The sequence below is a fragment of the Impatiens glandulifera genome, chromosome 1 (assembly GCF_907164915.1).
Source record: "Impatiens glandulifera chromosome 1, dImpGla2.1, whole genome shotgun sequence".
NCBI lineage: Eukaryota > Viridiplantae > Streptophyta > Magnoliopsida > Ericales > Balsaminaceae > Impatiens > Impatiens glandulifera.
In genome coordinates this window covers 23,943,981-23,967,064 of record NC_061862.1, presented here as the reverse complement: position 1 = coordinate 23,967,064, position 23,084 = coordinate 23,943,981, and the positions used below count along the sequence as shown (strand labels likewise).

The window sequence follows — 23,084 nt, the reverse complement described above, 5'->3', positions numbered from 1 at the left end:
ACAAATCATTGAGTTTTATCACCAATGTTTGCATTACTCAAGCCCACATTCCCTTTATATATGAACGAATCATTCGATTACAAATACCGGCATGATCATATGTCATAACCCACCCTTTATGAACAAATAAGTTTTCTCATTAGTGTTTTCGTTACTTAATCTGAAATTCTCTCTATAGACGGCCTTTAAGTTATCTCACCAATGTTTGTTTACTCAAGTCATATAATTTTTTTTTCTTCAGTGTTGATTCAACACTATTATATGTTATCCTTCAAGTTAAATTCACACTCACATATAATAATTAATTTTAAAGGATTTGAACTTGATATTATGTATGTAAGGTGAATACTTTAACCCGCTAAACCATATAAACGTTTGAAATAATTTTATGTATGTATATATATATATTTTAAAATATTTAATAAATACTTTTAATATATTTCAATTAACATTTTATTTATAAATTTTTATTAATTTTGAGGTTGATTATATATATATATATATATATATATATATATATATATATATATATATATATATAAATGAATTTTTGCTGCTAATTTTTTATATTTTGTTTTAAATAAATACGACTACAAGTTTTTATATTATTAATTATTTATATATGGTATTTGTGTTTTAAAATATTTATTTTAATATATTTTAAATAAATATTTATTTTTAAAATTTATTAATTCTTGAGATTGATTATATATATATATATATTAACTTTATTATATTAAAATAATATATATTTATTATATATTTTATATATATAAATACATATTAAAAAGTTGAATATCTATAACTTATATTTGTTAAAAGAGAGTTTAATTAATTAAGAAGAATAAAACTTTTTTATATTAATTTATTATTTTGTTATTCATTTAATAATAAATATAAATAAATGAAATTAATATTTTAAAATTTATTTAAAACAAGTATTAAAAAAACATCATTAATATTTATATTTCAATTATATTTTCACACGTCTCTCTTATTTTTCGGAAAACTAACCACGACGACTTATTATCTCTCGAGAAATTAACCACAAATTCCAATGTTATCGGCCTTATTAATCGATAAGCCAATTATCAATCACAATCGACCTCTCATCTCGTAACTTCATACTTACATTCCCCTAATTCATCGGGAAAGTAACCATCAATCTCAATCGACCTCTAATATTGTGAGTTTACGATTCTTTATTACCGACATTTTTATCCCTTAGCAAACCAACCATCAATCTTAATGTTATCGGCCTCTTAAATCTCGGCAAACCAACCACGAATCCAAATCACATTTTAAATTTTATTTTTAACAATTTCAAGTTTAATCCAACACAAATATCAATTTATTTTCACATATCTATCAAAATTAACCACAACTCTCGACCCAACAAAACAAACAAATTCAAATTAAGCAATTATATATATATATATATATATATATTAGTTAGATAAAAATTGAACTTATATTGTTGAATGTCTCACGTTCATCAAATTGAGTGATGAATTTAAAATATAAAGTTTTATTAGCTTAGTTGGTTAAATGTTACTTATTTGGTTAGGTTGCACGTTTAAAAATAAATATATTATTTTTAATTTTATTTTTAACCATTTCAAATTTATGGGCAAGTCAAACAATGATCCGACTCAATTATTCATTATTCTTATATATATATATATATTCAAATTAATCATAACTCTCAACCCGGGCATACTAAGCAAATTAAATTAAACATTTATTAGAGAAATCGAATAATAGCACCTGTTTAGCAATCCAGAAATAGACAAACTACAACAAAGGTCTAACAATTCTTTTTCCCTTTCTGTATAATCAAATAGGCAGTCAATTCAATTGAGCATCAAACAATCAAAGAAACAAAGAGCAAGACACTAAGATTTTACGTGGAAAATTCAAATTAGGTAAAACCACGAGACACTTTGGCCACTTAAATAATCCACTATATTAAATGGGTATACAATGTTGTTCAATGCAAGTCTAGAGGTAATCTAATAAAATTATCAATTAATCTAATGGAGAAATTGTTGTTTCAATGGAGGAAGAGCTGTTTCAATAGAGAAAGATGGAGAGAGAACCAATCAACTGTTGTGTTTTTTTTTTCTTTAATTAAATATGCCTTAATGTGCTTTATTAATTTGTCAGGCCCAACTGGCAAATGAGCTGACCCAATAACATTATTATTAATAATGTTTAATTTGAATATATATATAATAATAAATAATTGGGGATAGAATTTAGAAAATGAATGAGTGAGAGAATAATGTGGCGTATATTGAATGGCTGGAATTTTTTTTTTCTAGCTACCCTCTTTTCTTATAGTTTTTCATTTTACTAGTTAATAATGTGATTTCAGTTCGTTGCTCTAGTACTTCCTTCATCCAATTTCCCTTTCCTATCCATTCTCTTCCATAGATAACCAATTAGATTAAGTGGAAATTATAATTTTTGAACTCATGCTATTTATATATTAAATAAATATTAGATCAATTGGCTTGAGTTATACTTTGAGAGTTTGTTTGATTTTAAGATATTTTGAATTTTATTTGAGTTTTGGTTAAAAGAAAATGTTTTTTTTATATTTTAATTATCATTCTTTCATTTTAAATTGAAATAGATGAGATTAAAAAAAAATCAATATTTGAATAGATAAAATTGAATGATGGAATAAATAAATTGAAAAAGACAAAATATTAAATTATAAATAAAAAAAATAATATCAAACAAACTTAAAAAAAAAAAACTTATTTGATGTTAGGTTATTGGGATAAAACTCAAAATTTATTTTAATAACTAAACATCATATCAACAATTTAATCAATAATTTTATTAATTTAAATGCCAAAATTACACTCTAATTTTATTCTCTCTAGGCCATCATTTAGGGACGGATCTATGTAAGGGTTCGGGTGGATTGAAACCCACCCCGATTTTTTTTTTACAGTTCAAATTTGACAATATCTTCTAATTTCTTTAAAAGTTCAATATAATTCATTATTTTTTATTTTATTATTAAAAATAACAGTAAAACTTACCTTTATACACTCATTTTATTCTTAATTTTTTATTATTTTTTTAAGCCAATCTCAATTTTTTTAAGTCAACTCCAATCCTAAAACTTGGGTCCGTCATCATTCTCTCACCTAAATCATATCCTCTAAACTTAAAGGATAAATTAATTTTCAAATTTTAAAATTAATTTTTTCTTAATTTTTATAAAAAAAAATAATTTTTAAGAGAAAATCTAGATAAAATCCAAAATAATTCATTTCTCAAACAAGTCCTATAGCCCAATTGTATTCTTATTATTGATGATGTGTGAGGTACTTAAATATCATATCATACTCAAAGGGAGAATAAACCGTGAATTTCATATCTCACAACCCATTACATTATGTTGGCTGGTCATTTTCATTTATTAACTACAAAATTAAATAAATAATAACTAACGGTGGAAAAGTAAACAAAAATAAATATACAAGTTGAGAAATAAATAAATAAAAATGGGCAGCTATTGATTGACTGAAAATAAGCACAGAAAATGCATGATATTGACGGCTGATCTTTCAACTTGTTTCCGCCGATGCCATCACCATCAACACCTCTCTCTCTCTTAATTTGGGCCGTTGGTTCCTTACCTCCCATTTCAGATATTTTATTTCTTTGTTTTTTGTTTTTTCTATTAAATAAATATATATATTTACGATAAATATGCAGAACGTGTCTTTAGCCCAAAACTAAAATAAATTTATCAAATATATTCGTAGGACCACATTTAAGGCTTCGCATGTTTTATAGTCTATTCTATTCTATTCGTATAATATTAAACGAAAACTATTACTTCATTTATTATTTAAGAATTCACATATTTTCAACCACAAGAATATTTTGAAAACAAACAATTCTAAGTCCATCTGAATTTCAAATATCTTCACTATTTTTAAAATATCAATAATATTTTATAATATAAATCAATTAAATAATAATTAATGATATAGAACGAAAATTTAGTGTGTCACGTATAGTGTCAAAATTAATGTAATAATACGATATTAGACTTAAATCTAATAACATAGAGTAATTTTATTTTTCAACTCCAATCACGTGTTAAGACATCATTTTCGACACCAATCATAATTATAACACCAAATTCACGTTCTATACTATAGTTACTATTAAATAATATAGAGAACTGATATACTAATATTATTTTATATAATTCTATTAATAAGTACTAGTATTTTTTAAGGCCATTTTTTAATCAATATATAATTAAAAAAATTATAATTTAACGTATCAATTTTTTTGACAAGTCAGTATTTATCTGTTCCACACCATTCATATTAAATTTTAAGGATATTACACATATTTTACTTCTTCTTCTTTTTAACTTTATTGTAAATGGTTATAGACACCTACTATGTTATAATTTATAAAACAAGAGTTAATCAAATCCACTAATTCTGCAAATTTAAGCTTGTTTAGTTTACATAATCATCTATATATATTTGTTTATTTCTTATTGATTGAAGATTTATATTGTTTATAATTATAAAAAAAAACTATATTTTTTTATTTACATCAATATTCATTATGATCTATATATAAACTAAATCTCAAAATAATAAATTATGTATACAAAACACTTGAGAAGTATTATAGAGTAGAAGATTGATATTCATTTGGGGGAGAATCAAATGTACATAAAAGTGGAACATTTATATTTTAATTTAATTGTTTGATGATAATATTGAGATTCATTCGTATGGTTTGTTTACCAAAGGGTCCCTCTTGTCCTGCAAATTGCAAATGACATTTCAAATTATAACTTAATGACCTCTGAAAATAATTGTCACATTCAATATATATATATTTACAAATAAAAAAATACCTAATATTTTAAAATTCACAAATTACTGTTCTTACTTGTGGTTTTTAAATAAACTGTTGAGTCAATTTGTGACTTAATTTTCAGTTTTGTATATTTAGCTTTTTAATATATATATTTGATATTGTACATTTTTTAAAATAGTTTTATGCATATTCATTTTATGTTTTTTATGTATTATTCATGATAAAAGTTTATAAAATTTATCATATTCGTTCCATTAATAATATTTTATTAAATATTAAAAAATTAAAATATTTCTTATAAATATTTTAAAATATAATAATTTTTATTAATTTATTAAAATAAATAATTTTATATCTCACAATATATTTTAAAGAAAATATAAAAAATACTCAAATATTCAAATTAAGTTATTTTACCCCATAATAATGACTTCCACATATATTTAAGATATTTTAAATGAATATATTCTCTCTTACAAAATATTCAAACAAATTCTAAATTAACAAATAAAAAAATTCAATAGTTAATAACTTCTAATACTTGTTGTGAAAGTGAATTGTTGTGAAAATGTGAGTTATCTGATTATCTATAAAAATTATGTAATTAAAATGTTTTGAACTATATATATATTTTTTTAAATCATTATAATTGCATACATTCTCTGTTAGAAAAAGAACAGTAAGTACAAATTTGTACTTAGAAGTTAGATAATGCTTAAACTGTTCATATATATATTTTTTAATTTAATTATAATTAAATATTATTTAATTTATTAAATAAAATATTTTATATTTAAAATAAACTATTTTATTATTATATATTAATACCTTTTAAATTTGTTTACTCAACAAAAAAATCTATATATTTTTAAAATCATCACTGATATTATTTGAATAAACTAAAAATGGCAACCAAACAATCTTAATAACTTTTGATCACTTGCATGTGCAATGACCTCTCATGTGTAATTGACCAATTAACCCCTCACTCACGAGAAGACCTGTCTCCTCCCTATTGTTATCTATGAACTCTAGATAATGTTATTTTTGTATTATGATCTTATTTATTTGACAAGTTATCATAACTTTAGATTGAATAAAATATAATTTTAAAGGAAAATGGGAGGAAAGTTATGTATTTGAGAAAATAAAGTTAATGCCAGTTATATAATATCTTGCAAAAAAATAAAATAATAACATGAGTTACATAATATATATATATATATATATATATATTAATTAATAATATAATCTGAGACGTTTTATCTGAGAATTAAACTTCAATATATAATTTCATTATATATATTTGTTTCCTTCAATTATACATAAACAATATTGCACTTAAAGATCTTTGAGTAAGGGTCTAGCTATGGTAACAAAACAATAATTAGTTAATTAATTTGATTTATATTAATATGTCCCGAACTTTAATGAACTAACTGAGTTTTCATCATAATTTTACATTTTTTTAATAAATTGTCTAATTAATTAATAACTTGGTAATGAAAAATGGATGCCCTTATTAATTAGTAGATGGCACATTCTGTAATTATTATGTGAGATATATCATATATGTGTTGTTTCTCAATAATTATTCTCAAATGTTTTACCTACATAATTAATATCCTAATCAAAGACTTGTATGATGTAAGTTTATTTGGGAGGTTTTTATTGATTTTTTTAATCTTATTTGATAAACAAAATAAATTATTTTATTATTTCGTAGTTAATGAATTAGGTAATATTTTAATATTTAAATTAATAAATTAAATAAATTTTACAATACTTTGTGACTATCCTAGTTTTGCTCACTTTCATCAAATAAATTATTATATTTATTTGTAAGGTTATATTTAAATATGAAAAAAAATCCAAATACATCTGAACTTAAGCCATAAACAAAACAAACCCATATCACGAATATAGTAAAATTTTCTGAAAATAATTTTATTATTATTATATATGTCACTTGTGTATTTAATCTGAAAAATAATTATTATAAATATACATTTATTAGTTATTAATTATAAATACGGAAATATATAGAGAGAGAACCCGGATATCCGGTGGCCAATGTACAGGCTGTTGTCCGCTCATAATTTATTTCTTTTACTTTTTATACAGAATAAAATATTGACTCTTAAGGAGTTTTTTTTTTCTTATCAAATAAAAAGGAGAGAGTTAAATCTTGATTGTTTTTCAATTAAAACTAATAAAATATTGTATCTCTTTTTCCTTCCCTCTATTCTGAAACAGTTTCATAATAACACTTTTTTAATTAAATATAAAAGAAAATTTGATAGATAAAGAGAATTTGAGTGAGAAAACGGAAAGAATGACATGTCACCACGTCACTTTAATTGGAAAAGGATAAAAAGTTTAGGAAAGATTAATTTGATGTTACCTATACAGATATCTGTATCCCACTTATAAAGTAACACCTATACACGTGAGTTAAGAACCACATCACCAATTTGTTGTTCGACCAATCAGAGACAGTCCTTTCCTCTCAAATTCTTTCCCCCAATCATTTATCTTTTCAAAAATATTTAAGCTAGTTTGTCTTTAAAATTTAATATTTAAATTTAAAATTCATTAACATGATATCTGATATCCTATTTAATTTATAAATAAAAGTTTGCTTGATATATACATATATATTAAATAATATTTATTTTTTTATAATAATTTTTTATCATTACCATCTTAACTATTAAATTACTTATTTCATTAACTAAACTATTATTATTTTATTTAAATAAAAAAACATTATAATAATTTAACATATTAAAAGCCTAAACAACTTACTTTTTGTTTAATAAGATTTTTTAAATAAATGTCAATATTTTTTTCTAAAAAAGACAATATGAAACCAACCATAGAATGTCTTGTTGGAGACTATTGCCACAGAAAATGGTGTTGATTTTTTTTTTTCAAAAAATATCTTTATATTCAGAAAAATAATAATAATAATTTTTTGTTTTGATAAATAAATAGTAAAAGAATACAATAAAAAACCAAAAACCCTATTGAAAATATATAAGAAGAATTATTTTATTAGAGCTGATTTTGAATTTATTTATTTAAAAAAAATTATTTTAAATATTTTATTGAGATATTAAATTAGATGAAATAATATTATGAAATATATTTTAAATGAGTGATAGAAAGAAGAATTTGGGAGAGAAAATAAATGAAGGAATGATATATCATTATATTACTAATTAGAAAAATGATAAAATATAATGTGAGAAAGAAAAAAGAAAAAACTTGTTCTTTTTTTCGGGTTAATCATTTCTCTCTACCTTAATTATATATATTAACAATTTTAACGGTATTTGTTCATTCAACACATTTCAACTTCATTTTCGGAATATCAAGATTGAGAATTGATAATTTATAGTTTTTGAGATAGTATATATCATATTCTTCTTATTATTGTTTAAATAGTCAATTTATTTAATTCATTAATTAAAATACTATAATATTTTTAATTTATCTTTAAAAAAATAAATTTCAAATATAAAAAAACATTATAATAATTTAACCTATTAAAAACCTAAATAACCTACTTTTCCATCACAAGATTTTTTAAACAAAATTCCAAAACTTTGAAAAAAAAATAACCCTAAATGTCTTGTGGAAGACTATTGGCACAGAGAATAGTGTTGTTCTGTTTTTAGAAAATATCTTCATATTCAGAAAGAAAATAATAATAACTTTTTCCTGATAAATAAACAGTAAGAGAATACAATAAAAATACAAAAATCCCATTGAAAATATCTATGAAGAATTATTTTATTATATGATATTATGAAGAAGTTACACTAGGGATTGAGAATTCTTGATAATTTGGTATGGAAGGCCAAAGTCCTTTTGTGTACATAGTACATTCAACAACATAATACGTACACATTTTATTTATTATTATTATTTTATATATTTCTTCTGAATACTACTTTTATTTTTTATTTATTAATTTGGAATATCTCTCTGCGTATATAAACCGCCTCATTATTAACGATGAGTGAAGAAGCCAGACCTGTACTTCACTCATTCGCCGGAGACCGAGACCGCGACGTCCGGCGACCATTCTACATAGAGAGAAACCACCGGTAAGTAATCGCCACGATCTGTTTGAGATCTCTGCGTTTTTTCTCGATCGTGGAAAAAAACGTCTTTGATTAGATTTTCTTTGGAAACTCAATTCAATTTAGATTTCTCATATAGCGTACGTTCTACACATTTGCTTTCTGATTGATTACAGGTTTATGAAAAGAAGATAAAGTGGAGCATTTTTGCCGGTGAATCTCGAGGAAAAGTTGTTCAATTTTGATTCAGATCATTTCTTATTTGCTTTTCCAGTTCATACTCTCTCTCTATTAACCGTCGTCGACGACTGAGATGGCGGTCAAGGTTGCTACCACCTGTTTGCGTTGGTCTAAGCCTTATGTTCCTCATTCACCGACTTCTTCGCAAACATTAGCTTCAACCGTTCCTTCTCCTCCCCTAAGAAGACGGAGTTTCAGCGACGGAGCGGTTATCTTTCGCTGCGTTCAGAGACTGGACCGGTCTTTTTGGGGAACGAAGCTCCATCGCTCCAGATCCTGCGATAATCACACTAGTACTACTGTTTCCAGACGGAGAACATTCAAACAAGCGTGCAGTGCTAGTCTGGATGCGTTTTCTGATGAGGAATTTGCTAAACAAATCCAGGAGATTGCCACCAGATTCCAGTTGTCTGAAGAAAACGAACCAACAGAATCTGAATCCGCCTCTGCTTCTGCTTCTATAGATATCAGAAATTTTCCGCATTCAGTTAAATTTAGTCAATCGAAGATATCATTTGACTGGACGGCGGAGATTTCGGAGGATATCAATATCATTCCGGCGAACATCGAAATGAAGGTAAACAGCGTACAATTGCCTCACTCTCTACGGATCATAAGGCAGAAGATGCAATGGGAAGAAGGATTTCGAGAAGCCGGTGAATTCGCATCTTGTTCCGTGGAGAAGGCGTTCTCTTCTATGGTCTTCATCATCCATGAGCTTCATAGCTTTACTCTGCAGATGCGAGAGAAGCTTTTTTACGAAGATCTTCAAGGAATAATCCTTCGTGTACAGAAGGAAACACAAGCCTCCTTCGTTTGGCTATTTCAGCAAGTATTTTCTCACACGCCCACTCTAATGATGTACGTTATGATCCTGCTAGCAAATTACAGCGTCTATTCGATGTCTGCCAACGCTGCCATTGCAGCACCGCCGCCGCCCCACTCCTTCGTCAAGATGGAATCTGTTATCACCATAGACGAGCAGAAGCAGGGGCAATTCAGCTTCGATTCGTCAACGATTAAGAAATTCTCAGTTTCATCTTCCAGCGGGAAGACGTCCTCAATTGGGGGAAGCAACGGCGGCGGAGGGAAATATAGGACAGTAGCCAGCGGAACAGACGGAGATGGCGAATCTGTAAACTACCAGGTGGAAATCCCAAACGGGTCATCATCCGGTAGGGAAGAGGAATCAGTTTCGGGTCAAGAGGAAGAAATCAAACTATGGAATTCAATGGTGGAGGAGGCGGCGAGGGATACAACTGTAGATACACAGAGATTCGTATCGCCAGTGACAGCGGAGATTGATGGGGATGCGACAGAGGACTATAGCAAGACGGAGCTTTTGTATCAGAAGGGTCTTGCCCAGGATCCAAATAACGCTCTACTACTGGCGAATTATGCTCAGTTCCTCTATCTGGTCTCGCATGATTACCTAAGGTAAGGTATCTCCAATTTTGATGTTAATTAGTAGTGTCTGAAATCTACGTGAGAGTAAAATTGTTTCTCTTGGTTGAAACAGAGCAGAAGAGTATTTCAAGAAGGCGACGAAAGTTGATCCGGTGGATGCGGAGGCGCTGAACAAGTATGCGACGTTTCTTTGGCAGTGTAAGAATGATCTATGGGCAGCGGAAGAGACTTATTTGGATGCAATATCGGCTGATCCAACAAATTCTTATTATGCGGCCAACTATGCTCACTTCCTTTGGAACACTGGCGGAGAGGAAACGTGTTATCCGATCACCACCGATGACATTTAATCGCGGAGAAATAGCAACCTAAAATCTTGTGCATTCTTCTTCTTCTTTGCATTCTGGTACTATTAGAACAATTATATTATTATAGATGAACAGAAAAGGCTTATAATAAGATGAAATCACATATTTTTTAATGCATCTTTGATAAAATAACTTCATGGTCTTAGTTTGAAGTTGTTATTTATTTAACATTTTGGAATAGAATAAAGGAAGCAAACAAGATCAATAAAACTGAAATGCAAACAAAAACAGATAATGCGATATCTAGAGTGCATCATTCCCTCCAGCCACCACCACTGCCATAGTTAGATCGGGGAGGACCCTGCCTCTCGGTTGCATAACTAACGCGAACATTCCGACCTTGAAGTGGTTGCCCATCCATTGCTTGTAAAGCAGCAGAAGCAGATTCATTATCAACAAAGTTCACAAATCCAAACCCCCTAGATCTTCCCGTCTCTCTGTCAGTTATTATTTTTGCTGTCCAATTCCAACAAGAATGGTATCTCAATTCTCATTTCTCAATACAATAAGAATTCTTCAAACAAATTCGTAAAAAGTTGATAATTAAAACCGACCTTCAGAGACATCACCAAAGCTGGAAAATGCTTCCATAAGAGACTTGTCATCAGTTCCATATGAAAGGCCTAAGGAAAAGATGAAAACAGTCACATAAACTTCATATGTTTAAAAGCTATAATAACTAAATAGCTGATACCCAAGTATAAGTTACCTCCAATAAAGAGTTTAGTAGATAAACATCGAATTGCTGATGGAAAATAACCCACCTTCCCAATTGATCCAACATTATGTAAAACTGTCTTTCTCATGAAACCTCCAAGTTTATTACAGAAAGCCATTCCAACCTCTACTCATATACACAAGAATACAAGATCAATCTATCTATTCAAGGTTAATGACTTATCCATGCCAATTTGGTTAATAATAATTAGCAAAAACTCAGAATAAAGTCATTTCTTTTATATTAAAGATTAACATACTTTTATCTCCATCTTATATGAAGGGGCCAAAGTCGAACCCCTTCTATCTTGACAAAAGAAAAACAACAAACAAGACATGAATTATCTATTATAAAACCAAAGATACGAGATAAGTGAGGTACAACAAATGAAAAATGGGCAGCTTTCTGAAAACTGTCATACCTTAGAGTTAGAGAGAAGAAGAGACTTAAGATCAGCTAGCAGCTAGGGCTGATGGTATTTGTCCGAAATTACATTTTCAAGCTAAAAAACAATTCTTGTCTCAGTCCTTATATTTTATAACATGTTTAAATTAGAATCTAATGTTCATTCTATAAATTATTACATAATTAAATTAAATCAGTTTTAACAAATATATATATATATATATATCACAATAACTATTACACTTTTATTATTATTTATTTTAAATTGATTTAATTTTTACATTTAATTATCTTATAACATAAAAGGTTAAGAACTTTGTATACTTTCATTTTATTTTATAGAATTCTCAATGCTCTAAATTTTGAAGTAAAAGCAAATATAACATTATAATATTTTGAAAATTATTCTTGAACTAGTATAAATGGTATTTATTAGTTTTTTTTTAATAAAAGAAAATATCATAACTTGTATGATGTCTATTTCAATTTACGAGTAATACTGAAACTCGTGACCTGCTTATTTTAAGCACGATTTTTGTTACTTGTCGTTTTTATTATTTTTAATGTATATATATTATTAAAATTAAAGTAAATAAATAAAGATAGTTAACTTAAAATACTACTTAAATAATAAATTATAAATTTGAGACTTATTTTTCAAAATAAATGATATAAAATGAGACCGCTAAAATGACCAAAATAAATGTTCTGTTTTTCCATGAAATCTCAACTTTTAAAATATATATATTAAAAATATAGAAAAAGTTTTTGTTTTTGGAAAAAAAATATTGATTTTCCCTTTATTAGATCAATATTTAATTTAGTTAGGGCATTTTAACAGTAATATTATATAAAAAATTAAATATTTTGAATAACTCATTAATTATTTGTTAAGAAAATTGAATGTTAATTAAATAACATAATTACACAAAGAAAAATAATATTATACTTTATTACTTTATGAGACAATAGTTGACTAGTATTAATAGTCTTCTTTATTTAAAAAAAACGAAATTAATTTAATAAAAAAGGTAGTAATAATACATTCAAATGATTAATAATTAAACTATTAACAATATTATAATATATATTAATTTATTAATATCACTAAATTAATTTTAAACCATTTATAAAAATGGTATAATCAAACCGTATTCCTCAAAAGAAAAATATCGGGTTTAGTTATTTACGAAAAAAGATTAATATTTACGTCGATAAATTATAGTGGGACGATCACGATCACGACGGTTGTGATGTTTCGCGCTATTGCCCTAATTAGTTAAAAAAAAGTACAAAATTAAAGTAATAAGTTTAATTTTTAGTAATAAATTAGGATAAAATCAAATGAATATTTGTGAAATATGTAGATATATTAAGAAATTAATTTCAATAGTTTATTTGAAAATTAGCTAGCCAAGGCCCAAGTAATTAAGGGCAAAGGCATTATGACTATAACGAGTGTTAAGTCTTTCTGTATGTGATCTTTCGTGGACTCGTTTTTGCATATTTCTTTCCGTTCGCGTGTAAAACTACATTGTTGTACACAGAAAAGCACATGCTAAGAGAGAGAGAGAGAGACAGCAAACCAACGTCAAATATTGAGAGAGTAGTGTGGAAAACTTGGCTTTGGAACTGATTGATTGGGATCTTGTTCCCTTAACAATGGTGGTGATTGTTTGAAGCGGGACAAGGTAATTGATCAATTGCCCACAATTGATTGAGTTACTATCTGTCCGTTCACGCCGCTAACTTCTTTTTCTTTGCATTCAAATCTATCTTAATCGAGCTTCGAAGTATCTCGATTGGGTGATTCTGATCGCTATATCTAAAAACATAGTTCAGCAGGGGAAATAGTATCCCATTTGTGCTTTATTCACTTACATTTTTGGTGGGTTTGGAGAAATTTTTTATTTTTCTTCTTTCTTTTTTTTTTCTTCAAGGACTGTAATTAGGGTTTCTGCTGGGTGTTGTTATACTGAGTGGATGCTATTATTATATCTAGTTTGAGTACAATTCTAGGGTTTCATTGGATCAGTTACTCTGCAGCCGTCAAGTTGGGGAATTACGTCTAACCAGGTACCCTTCAGGAAAGCATAATCTAGATTGGACTGTACTGGAGAGCTTTGATCTTCTGCAGACTGATATGAATTAATGTTCATTGTTTTGGCATGGAAGAAGATTGCAGATACTGAGTTATTTAGAGACCTATTCTGACTCTTCCAGATTGATTTTGGTGTTGGACTTTTTCAACATTCCGGAGAGGTGATGAATCCTGTCTTGGCATAGCACACAAGGAGTGGAAGATCATCTTTTCTGAGAAAACAGTTCGGGCTAACTTAATTTGTTTCGGTTATTCAGTTCTTCTACACCTTCATTTTGATTAATTGGCCTTTAGTGTATTACTAGAGTGGCTTGGGCCAGTTGGTCAGGGTAGAGTTTTACAATTTGAAGTCTCTACAGAAGGAACCTATTGAACCCCCTCTATACTTGGATTTGTTGGAGAGTTTATTGAAAATCGTGAAGTGGAGTTTATGGAATATAACTAGTGGTGGAATGATTGTGGGGACAAGGTGCATGAACAAGAACATAATTGTTGGTTCATTGCTCTCCTGGAATAGAGCTGCTGGAAAGTAATCTGAGTCTGGAATCTTTCCGTCTTACTTATCACAGGATAGTGTGCGATGTCTCGCTGCTTTCCATTTCCACCGCCTGGATATGAAAAGAAGCCTATAACAGACGAAGTCGACTTGCTCAAAAAGGTTCTTTTTTTGTCACTACTACTATTTTGTCTTGTTTCATTACTTTATATTTCTATATGTTCTTGCACCAACCTTATCATGAACTTGCTTTGTGGTCTCTAAGGCACTCCCATTTGATGACTATCGTAGATAGACTACTATCATATTTTGAGTTAGTTCATCATCATGACATTTTTGGTTTTGTTGGCTGTGAGAAAAGAATGTAGATTTACCTCTTTTTTAGTTCAATATCACTTACATAGGTAAAAGAATGTCCTGTTTTGCTTAAATCATCTGTAACGATTGTTGCTTGGTTTCCGAATCTGTACAAATTGTTCTATGATTTCTGCTGTGGCCAGCTCTTAAATGCACGTTGTGATCGTGCCCCTCGATATTGGAAAAAGATTCCTTTGATCAAATATAGGCTGATGTTATTAATCAAATATAGCTTGTTTATTGGGTTGGATTTATGATCTCCACCTCAAATTTATGAAAATTATAGGATGGAATGGTGGTAGCAGAATTTAGTGTAATATTGCAATTTCATTTTTTTTTGTATTGCCTAACGTTTTTTCCCACATATTGTGTCTTACGCATTCACTGCAATTCTAGGATGGAAGATACTGTTTACTTCAAACATATCTGTTTGCTGAGCTAACAATCAAACTGTCCTTTCCCATATACTGCCAATAACTTTTGATTTAGCTTAAGCTATCTTATGAAAAGTTTATCATACTTCCAAATGTAGTAAGAAAGATGTTTAGAATATGAAGAGTTAATGAAAAATTGAGTGCATTTGGAAGAAAGTATTTTGTCGCATTCACGAAAATCGTCAATGTTAAAATTGGAAATGATATTTTTTTAGTTTGGAATAAGATATTTTCTGAATCATAATCAAATTACTTTCTTGGTCGTGATCCATATTATTTTTGTGATCACGAGATTATTTTTCACGTCATTTTGATTTTTGGTAAGCATATCAAATGTAGATTTTTCCTTTTATGATCAACATGCAAAAAATGTATTACAACATCCCATAATGTCTAGCTAAAGTTTTATGGTGATATAGGTTTACTAATACCTTTATAGCCTTTATTAAGTCTATGATTATGAAATAGTCGTTTTATTTAACTGAACATTAGTTTATCTTGTATCTTGATATCATATGTTACGTAAAATAATTTTCCTCGATAATGAAACATTAGCGTCAACGCCCAATATTGTCTTTTACATTGGTACTTTGAAGCCCATTCTTACAAGTAATCATTTTCTCCTAACTTTTTTCCTGATATAGTATGCAAGTATAGCTTCCTCAGAACTTCTTCACTTGAAGAAGGAAGAGGGTAAGCTACAGGGGTTAAGGATCCTTCATATATTTGAGTGTCTAGTGTGCTCCAGCATGATCATGCCTGGAACTCAATCCTTCAATAAGAGCCAGAAAGCTCTTAAATTCCTTATTTGACAATGATTATGTCCAAATGGATAAACAAAATAGTAAAATTAGAGCAGGATTACTGGTTTCCTTCGTCACTACCTTAAGCCTCCATTGTTAATGTTTAATATATTTTTAATTATCAGTTTTTTTTTGTTGGGTTGTGTGTGTGTTGTTTCATCTGTTTTGGGTTGTTGATTAATTGTTCTTGTCTTTGTTCCTGTTATTGGCCTGGCTGTGTGTCTTCTCTTTTGTGTCTTTGTCCCTGTAACAGCTTCAATGGTCTCTAAATAAAAGTGTTTTTGCAAAAAAATGGTCAAAGTAGATACTAAGTCCACGGTGATTTGTATTTCTCATTTTCTTCTCCAAGCAATTTTTTTTTTTCTTTCATATTCTTGTTTAATCCATCAATTTAGAAACTTAAGGATTGAAATGCTCAGCATTTATAGCAAATGCATTAAATATATTATCTTTTCTGTTACAAAATGTTTTTGCTCAATGCACCTCAAGTTCACATACTTCTTAATATAGAAAGTAGCAAAACCTTAGATATCATAAAAGCTTTATGGGAGGACTCTCACCTATGGAGGCTTGTCTGGTCGATTGTGTTGCCAGAGGAAAGGTAAATGAATGTTTTTGGTGAAACATAAGAAGCTTCACTAGGAGTTAAAGTTAGTAAAAATATATATATGTGCAATTGCAACTTGTGGTGGTGTCAGAGTTAAATAGAAGATTACTGAATTACTTCTATTTATGCATGCATATTAATTTGGTAGGATCCTTGCTGATTTGGGAGTTACTTTTAGGTGACTTAGAAAGAAATTTTGCTTGTTTGTGGGCTAACGCTTGTCTATCCTCCTAGTATAGCACAAGTTAGTGGATGCAGTCCTAACCCTAACAAAAATGTGGAGAAGCGTGTGATTAATAAATACACTTTATTATTTGGATTGGAGCATAAACCTAAGTGAGAATTGAACAAGTAAGTTGAGTATTTGACATACATAAAGTTTGATTGTAGGATACAGTTTTGTGGGAAATTTAAGCTCCTTTAGATATGAATACTTGAATTAAGCTTCTGTGTTTTAGTTGCTGGCTTCAAGCTGCATTGACTGCAATTGAAACTCCATCTCAAATTTTATTTCTAGGAATCTATGATTGCTGTACTGATATTTATATTTGAAAGGCTCCTCTTACATATAGAATAAGAACAACATGCAGAGAGATATCACAACTAATTTTGACTCTAGAAATCAACACGAAGTATGGCTGAATGATTCTTGTCAAAAAATCATGCATATCGAGAAAGTATATACCATTACCAATACTTTTTGTTTGTCCTAGCATACAAAATTTATGATGTTCCTCTTATATAATTGGATCCTTAACATTGGGCCATTCTCCTTTACTGTTTAGTAGAGTATAGCTTGTTGGTATGAAGAATATTGTTAAAAACTCAGAGAAAAGAGAAAGAAGAGTGAATAAATTGATCCTAAATTAACAAAATATACTTAACAAGTACAATGCATTTAGTAGTCTGAAAATCATATTATATCAGGATTTGTAACTAATTAGTAGCTAAGACCTATTATAATCACCTTAACTAAGGTGGAATCCGCTAAAGCTACTGAACTTCTTATCCTAGATATTGATCTATTGAAACAGTTACATCCCTGCTAGAAATGCATCTTTTGTAAGATTCATGTTGATGATTTAGTGAAGTTAATGTTTATCTGTTCTGCTGTCAGATAATTATGTGATATCTTCAAATGGAGTTGGATTTGGGATCACCATGTTAGCAAAAATTATACGAAAAGGGTATCAAATATGTAACTTGTGTGCATTGCTATGCATTTAAAAAAGAGAAGAGAAGAGTGTAATGATATAATGATTTTGATTGAAATTGAGGGTTGAGAGAAAATCAATTTGTTTATTTATTGAAAAAAGTGAAAAGGTTTATGTTTTTTCATTATTTCCATGAAGTTTGACATACTTTTCCGGAGAAGCACAAGGAGAAAAGCACAAGAAAGACAAGAAAGATAAAGAGAAGAGAGAACACAAAGAGAAAAGAGAGAGAGATAAAGTGATGGGAAACACAGGGAGAAGAAAGACAGAAAGGAGAAACACAGGGAAAAGAAGGATAAAGACAAAGAGAAAGATATCGATAAAGGAAAATCCAGTACCCTAGAAGAGAAGAAACATTGATGGTCAAGCTGAAAGAAACAATATACAGAAGCTCAATCAGAAAGATCAGCAGGTTAAAGATGAAAGTAAGATTCTCGGTGAGAAGAAGCAGATGCAGTTGGTTCAAAGTCAATATGGGGAGAAACCTTTCAGAAACGGTCTTACAGCCGTGAAAAATAACGATGCTAAATTTGTACAGGAGTTGGACCGGAGAATTAGAGATGATGAAAAAGGCTCAGCAAGCCTTGTGGTTGGCAGAATTCCCGTTGCAGGACCAAAAAATAATGAACAGATGGACAAGTCCCTGGACAAGTTGGCTGAACCAATGACTGAAAAGAAGGAAAATATATTGGAGAAAATAATTGATTATAGAAAGATGGAGGGACAAAGAATTATGGAAACTCCAAGATTTTTTTGGCATCAAGTGGTGCAGAGTGTCGGTGCAAACAGATTGGAAAGAATTGCTAGACCTCTTGAGAAGGCGGGTTTAGAGGAGAAATTTAAACCATCCAAAGGTAGGGAAGAAGTTGATAAACAGAAAGATGAGTACAAGGATAAAACCAAGAGGAGAAAGTAAAGACAAAGGAGAAAGATAGGAAAAAGGAGAAAAATGAGAGAAAAAGCGAACGAAACAGTGAAGGGGAGGATAAATTTGTAGACTCAAACAAGAACCATGTCCCTAGTACTAATAACATGATTACGCCGCCTCATCTGACCAAATATGAAGAGAGAAGCATCATCGCCTGTGAGGGTATTCACAAAATGAGAAAGGAATTCGAAGCTAATGATGTTCTTAGCGCTCGGAACATTATACCTCCTCATCAGAAGAAGGAAGATGTAGACAAAGGCAATGCCACCGATGGCAACCTTAAGAAGAGGAATGAATTTGAATCAAATGGGTTTTTGATTGGTGAGTTCTTTACCAATCAGCCTGAATGCACTATAAGCACTAACTGTGATTCTTATTATTTTTTTGACTTTATGGAATTATTTCTGATATTAATGAACGCTATTTCCCCCCATGTATTAAGATCCCTTTTCTTCGATAGCGAGAAAGGAATTCAAAGCTAGTGATGTTCTTAGCGCTCGGAGCGTTATACCTTCCCATCAGAAGAAGGAAGATGCATACAAAGGCAATGTCACCGAGGACAACCTTAAGAAGAGGAAGGAATTTGAACCAAATGGGTTTTTGATTGGTGAGTTCTCAAATGATCAGCCTGAAAATGCACTATAAGCATTAACTATATTATTTTTTTAGCATAATGGGATTATTTATGGCCTATTAATGTATTAAGATCATTTTTCTTGGATAGCTGACCAGTTGAATTTCTTCTTATACAACTTGATCTTGACAGATATGGATTCCAGGCCAAATAAAGTGGCACGTCCAAATCCTCACGGGGTCACTGATAATGGAAGGACAGAAGCTTGCTTATTAATGTCTCCGAACCTTCAGTTCCTTATAATAAACAAGTGTCCACTAATAATCTGAAGGTAAATGGCGTGATTGGTCATCAGCCTGTAACTAGCTCCTCTACAAAGTCTTCACCTTCTACATCGCGTGCTAAATCTAATCATGTTGCTCAAGCCAAACAAAACCTCCCATCCGGATACTAATATTTGAAGGTGGTGCTCTCAGTTCCAGAAACGGAAGAATGGGTAGATTTTGATGACCAAGGCTGGCTGTTCAATAATGGAAAAAGCAACACTCACAAGGGTATAAATGGGAGGATGATGTCCGAAGGAAGTAGTAGAGTTTGGGATAAAGCTATGGAGATTGAGTCGGCAGATATTTTCAGCTCTTCCATACGTAATACCTTACTGATTGTTTTTTGTTTTTTTTTTTAAATTTTATTTCGATAGACATGGTTATATTTTTGAGAAGGCTTGTTTGGGGGAGCTCTATTTGCGAGCTACATTCTTTGATATGGGGATTGGTTTGGTTGCATACTACTGCTGTTGCCTATCTGAGAGATGGCGAGAGCTTTCCATGACTGGGTGGGTGCTACAGAATGTAAAAGAAAGTAACGGGCGGGTGAAGTTACAGTTTTACCCTCTTCCCAACAATTTTGATTTTGTAACATAGGGGGGACGCTGGATGTGTCTATTTGATGATAAAAGAAAAAAGGAATGTAAGATTAGAAGAAGGAGAGAGTGGTAATAGTAGCTAGCTAATTCATTTGATTGAAACATGAGGTGCTCTAGAATCTACATACTCTGTTTATAAATTACATTTTATTGGTCTCTTGTTTGCTGTTGTGTGTCCTGCTGCACACTTCTCTGTGTCTATACTTGTTACAAACTTTTTGGAAGGATATTTTTTTATATTCCATTTATTTTAGATGCATAATTGGGGGATGTTATTTATGGTGGTTTGTTGAGGTATTGATTAACTTATATCCACCACCATCAAGATTGTGTCCCTTTGAGGTTAAATCTTCATAATACATGTAGTTTTATTTGTCTTTTTTCTCAGTCATAGCTATTAGCTAAGGGACTTGTCTATATCTTTTGAACCTATTCACATGTATGTAATTTTTTTTTTCTTCAAAATTCAGATCAAACTTTAATATGCGTTTCTTAATAGGTCTCTTCAACTTTTTTTTTTTTAATTTATTTGACTTGGAAAGAACATGGAAACCTTGTATGATTTTAGACATGTTGGCAATTTTCTTTCTTGTTTGTAGGGTAAATATAATATTTTTAAGGGAGTTTGAAGAAATAATTGATGAATATTGTTAAGTGTAAATAAGTGTTGTTAAGAACAGTTAATTAACTGTTAAGAATTGTTAGAAGTGTTATTAGAAGCAGTTAATTAACTGCTAAAATTTGTTAGAAGTGTTGTTAGGAGAGGGACCACTTTGCATAAGTATAAATACACTAATAAGAGAAATAAAATATCATCGGGTCATATTTTCTCATTTCACTCTTATCATATCTTCCAGCTATTGATTCTTACATCTATTAGTCATATTGTAAACAAATTCAGATTGAATTTGTTCATGGTATCAGAGCAAATTGTTGTAGTATCCCTCGACATTAAGCAGTCCAATCGGTTTGTTATGAATTCCTAGTTGAGTGAAGAAAGAAGATCAATCCGAAGTTACTCAAGACATGACATCCAATTTCGTAACTCCACCAGTAAGCCCTAACCCTAACTCAAGCCCTAACAAAAATCCGATGCTATTTCCGTCAATCCCTACTGTTCCAATTCCGATTTTGACAAATTCAGTCCAGATTCCTGTTGATACACCGATTCCGATCGTCAACCACATGCCAGCAAAAAGAAAATACAACAATGATCCACTTATCATTCATTCAGCTGATCATCCCGGACTCTACATTACTACAGCGATTCTCACTAGTAGGGAAACCTACTTTGGATGGAGTTTAAGTGTCAAACTAGCATTACAAGCCAAAATCAAGATAGGTTTCATTGATGACTCTTATCCGCAACCAAAGGAAATTGATGAAGGTGATCAATGGGGGATTGTAGATGCTCTTGTAAGAGCATGGATTATGAATACGATCGAACCAAAGATTGCAAGAAGATTCCAGTCAAAGAAAAAACAAGTCGTGATCTATGGCTTGAAGTAAAATCCGCTATGAAGGCAACAATGGACCGAGAAGGTATGGATTACAAAAAGGATATAAGCCTTCGTGCAACAAGCAGATCTAGATCTTGAAGAATATTACTCTAAGGTAAGGCCTTCTATGGGATGAGATGATGGATTGAAAACCACTTCGTACTTGTAGATGTCAAGGAATGAAAAATGATTGTGATGGGTGTTTTCTTGAATCACAAATGCTTCAAGATGACGAAGAGCTGAAACTATTACAATTTCTAATGGGACTAGAGGAGAGGTACGAGTATGTGAAGGATCAGATTCTGCTTCAAGATCCTTGGCCAGACGTTTACAAATCATTCACAATGCTACAGAATGTGGAGAAGAAATCAAAACAGAAGAGGCCTTACCAAGAGTCAGCAATGATAATGAAAGAAGAAAACTCAAAGACTGTAAATCAGTTTATTGAAAAGAGTAAGAACAAAAATGCATATGTTCTCACTGTGGGAGGAAAAGGACATATCAAGGAAGGTTGTTTCAAGCTTGTAGGCTACCCTGAATGGTGGAAGCAACCTAAAGAAGGAACTGTGAAGAGAAAGAACACAGGAATTGCAGTAAATTCAGCTGCTGAAAAAGAAGATGTTGAAGACATGTCGATGGAGGAATATCGATGTATAAACAGTTTCTGAAAAAATATGCGAGAGGATTAAGAATAAAGGAAGTGGCTCCACTTCCTCTGCAGGTAAGTCATCTTATCATAATTCATTTAATTTGAATATATTTGATTATAACCTTAGCATGAATGAACATATAGGCATAGAAAATAATGGTTAATTGATTCTGGAGCATCATGGCCATATATGTAACAAGCAAAAGTTTTTATACTGATATTAGATCTTGATTTGCCTAAGACATGTACTTAGCAGATGGAACTTGTAGAAACATAACTAAAATAGGAACAGTGAAACTTTTGAGAACTTTGAACTAAGGATGTATTATTTGCACCTTCTTTCAAATATTGTTTAATAGCAGTATCCAAACTTACAAAAGAAAAAAGATGAAC

General features: G+C 30.0%; 2 protein-coding genes and 1 pseudogene across 2 annotated transcripts; 2 read left to right on the top strand and 1 right to left on the bottom strand.

The window, feature by feature from the left end:
* Nucleotides 1-8,852: 8,852 nt before the first annotated feature.
* LOC124920857 lies at nt 8,853-11,092 on the top strand. Its single transcript, XM_047461425.1, has 3 exons — nt 8,853-8,990; nt 9,143-10,643; nt 10,726-11,092. Exons 2-3 carry the CDS (start codon nt 9,280-9,282, stop codon nt 10,961-10,963), a joined length of 1,602 nt encoding a protein of 533 aa, XP_047317381.1. The 5' UTR covers nt 8,853-8,990; nt 9,143-9,279; the 3' UTR covers nt 10,964-11,092.
* Nucleotides 11,013-11,829, bottom strand: LOC124920858 (glycine-rich RNA-binding protein 4, mitochondrial-like). The gene is made up of 3 exons (XM_047461426.1): nt 11,691-11,829; nt 11,536-11,604; nt 11,013-11,437 (listed from the first exon to the last, which is right to left on the bottom strand). The coding sequence occupies exons 1-3, from the start codon at nt 11,815-11,817 to the stop codon at nt 11,235-11,237; spliced, it is 399 nt and encodes a 132-aa protein (XP_047317382.1). The 5' UTR covers nt 11,818-11,829; the 3' UTR covers nt 11,013-11,234.
* A 1,813-nt stretch (nt 11,830-13,642) lies between these two features.
* On the top strand, nt 13,643-20,796 carry LOC124921262 (annotated as a pseudogene).
* Nucleotides 20,797-23,084: the final 2,288 nt, after the last annotated feature.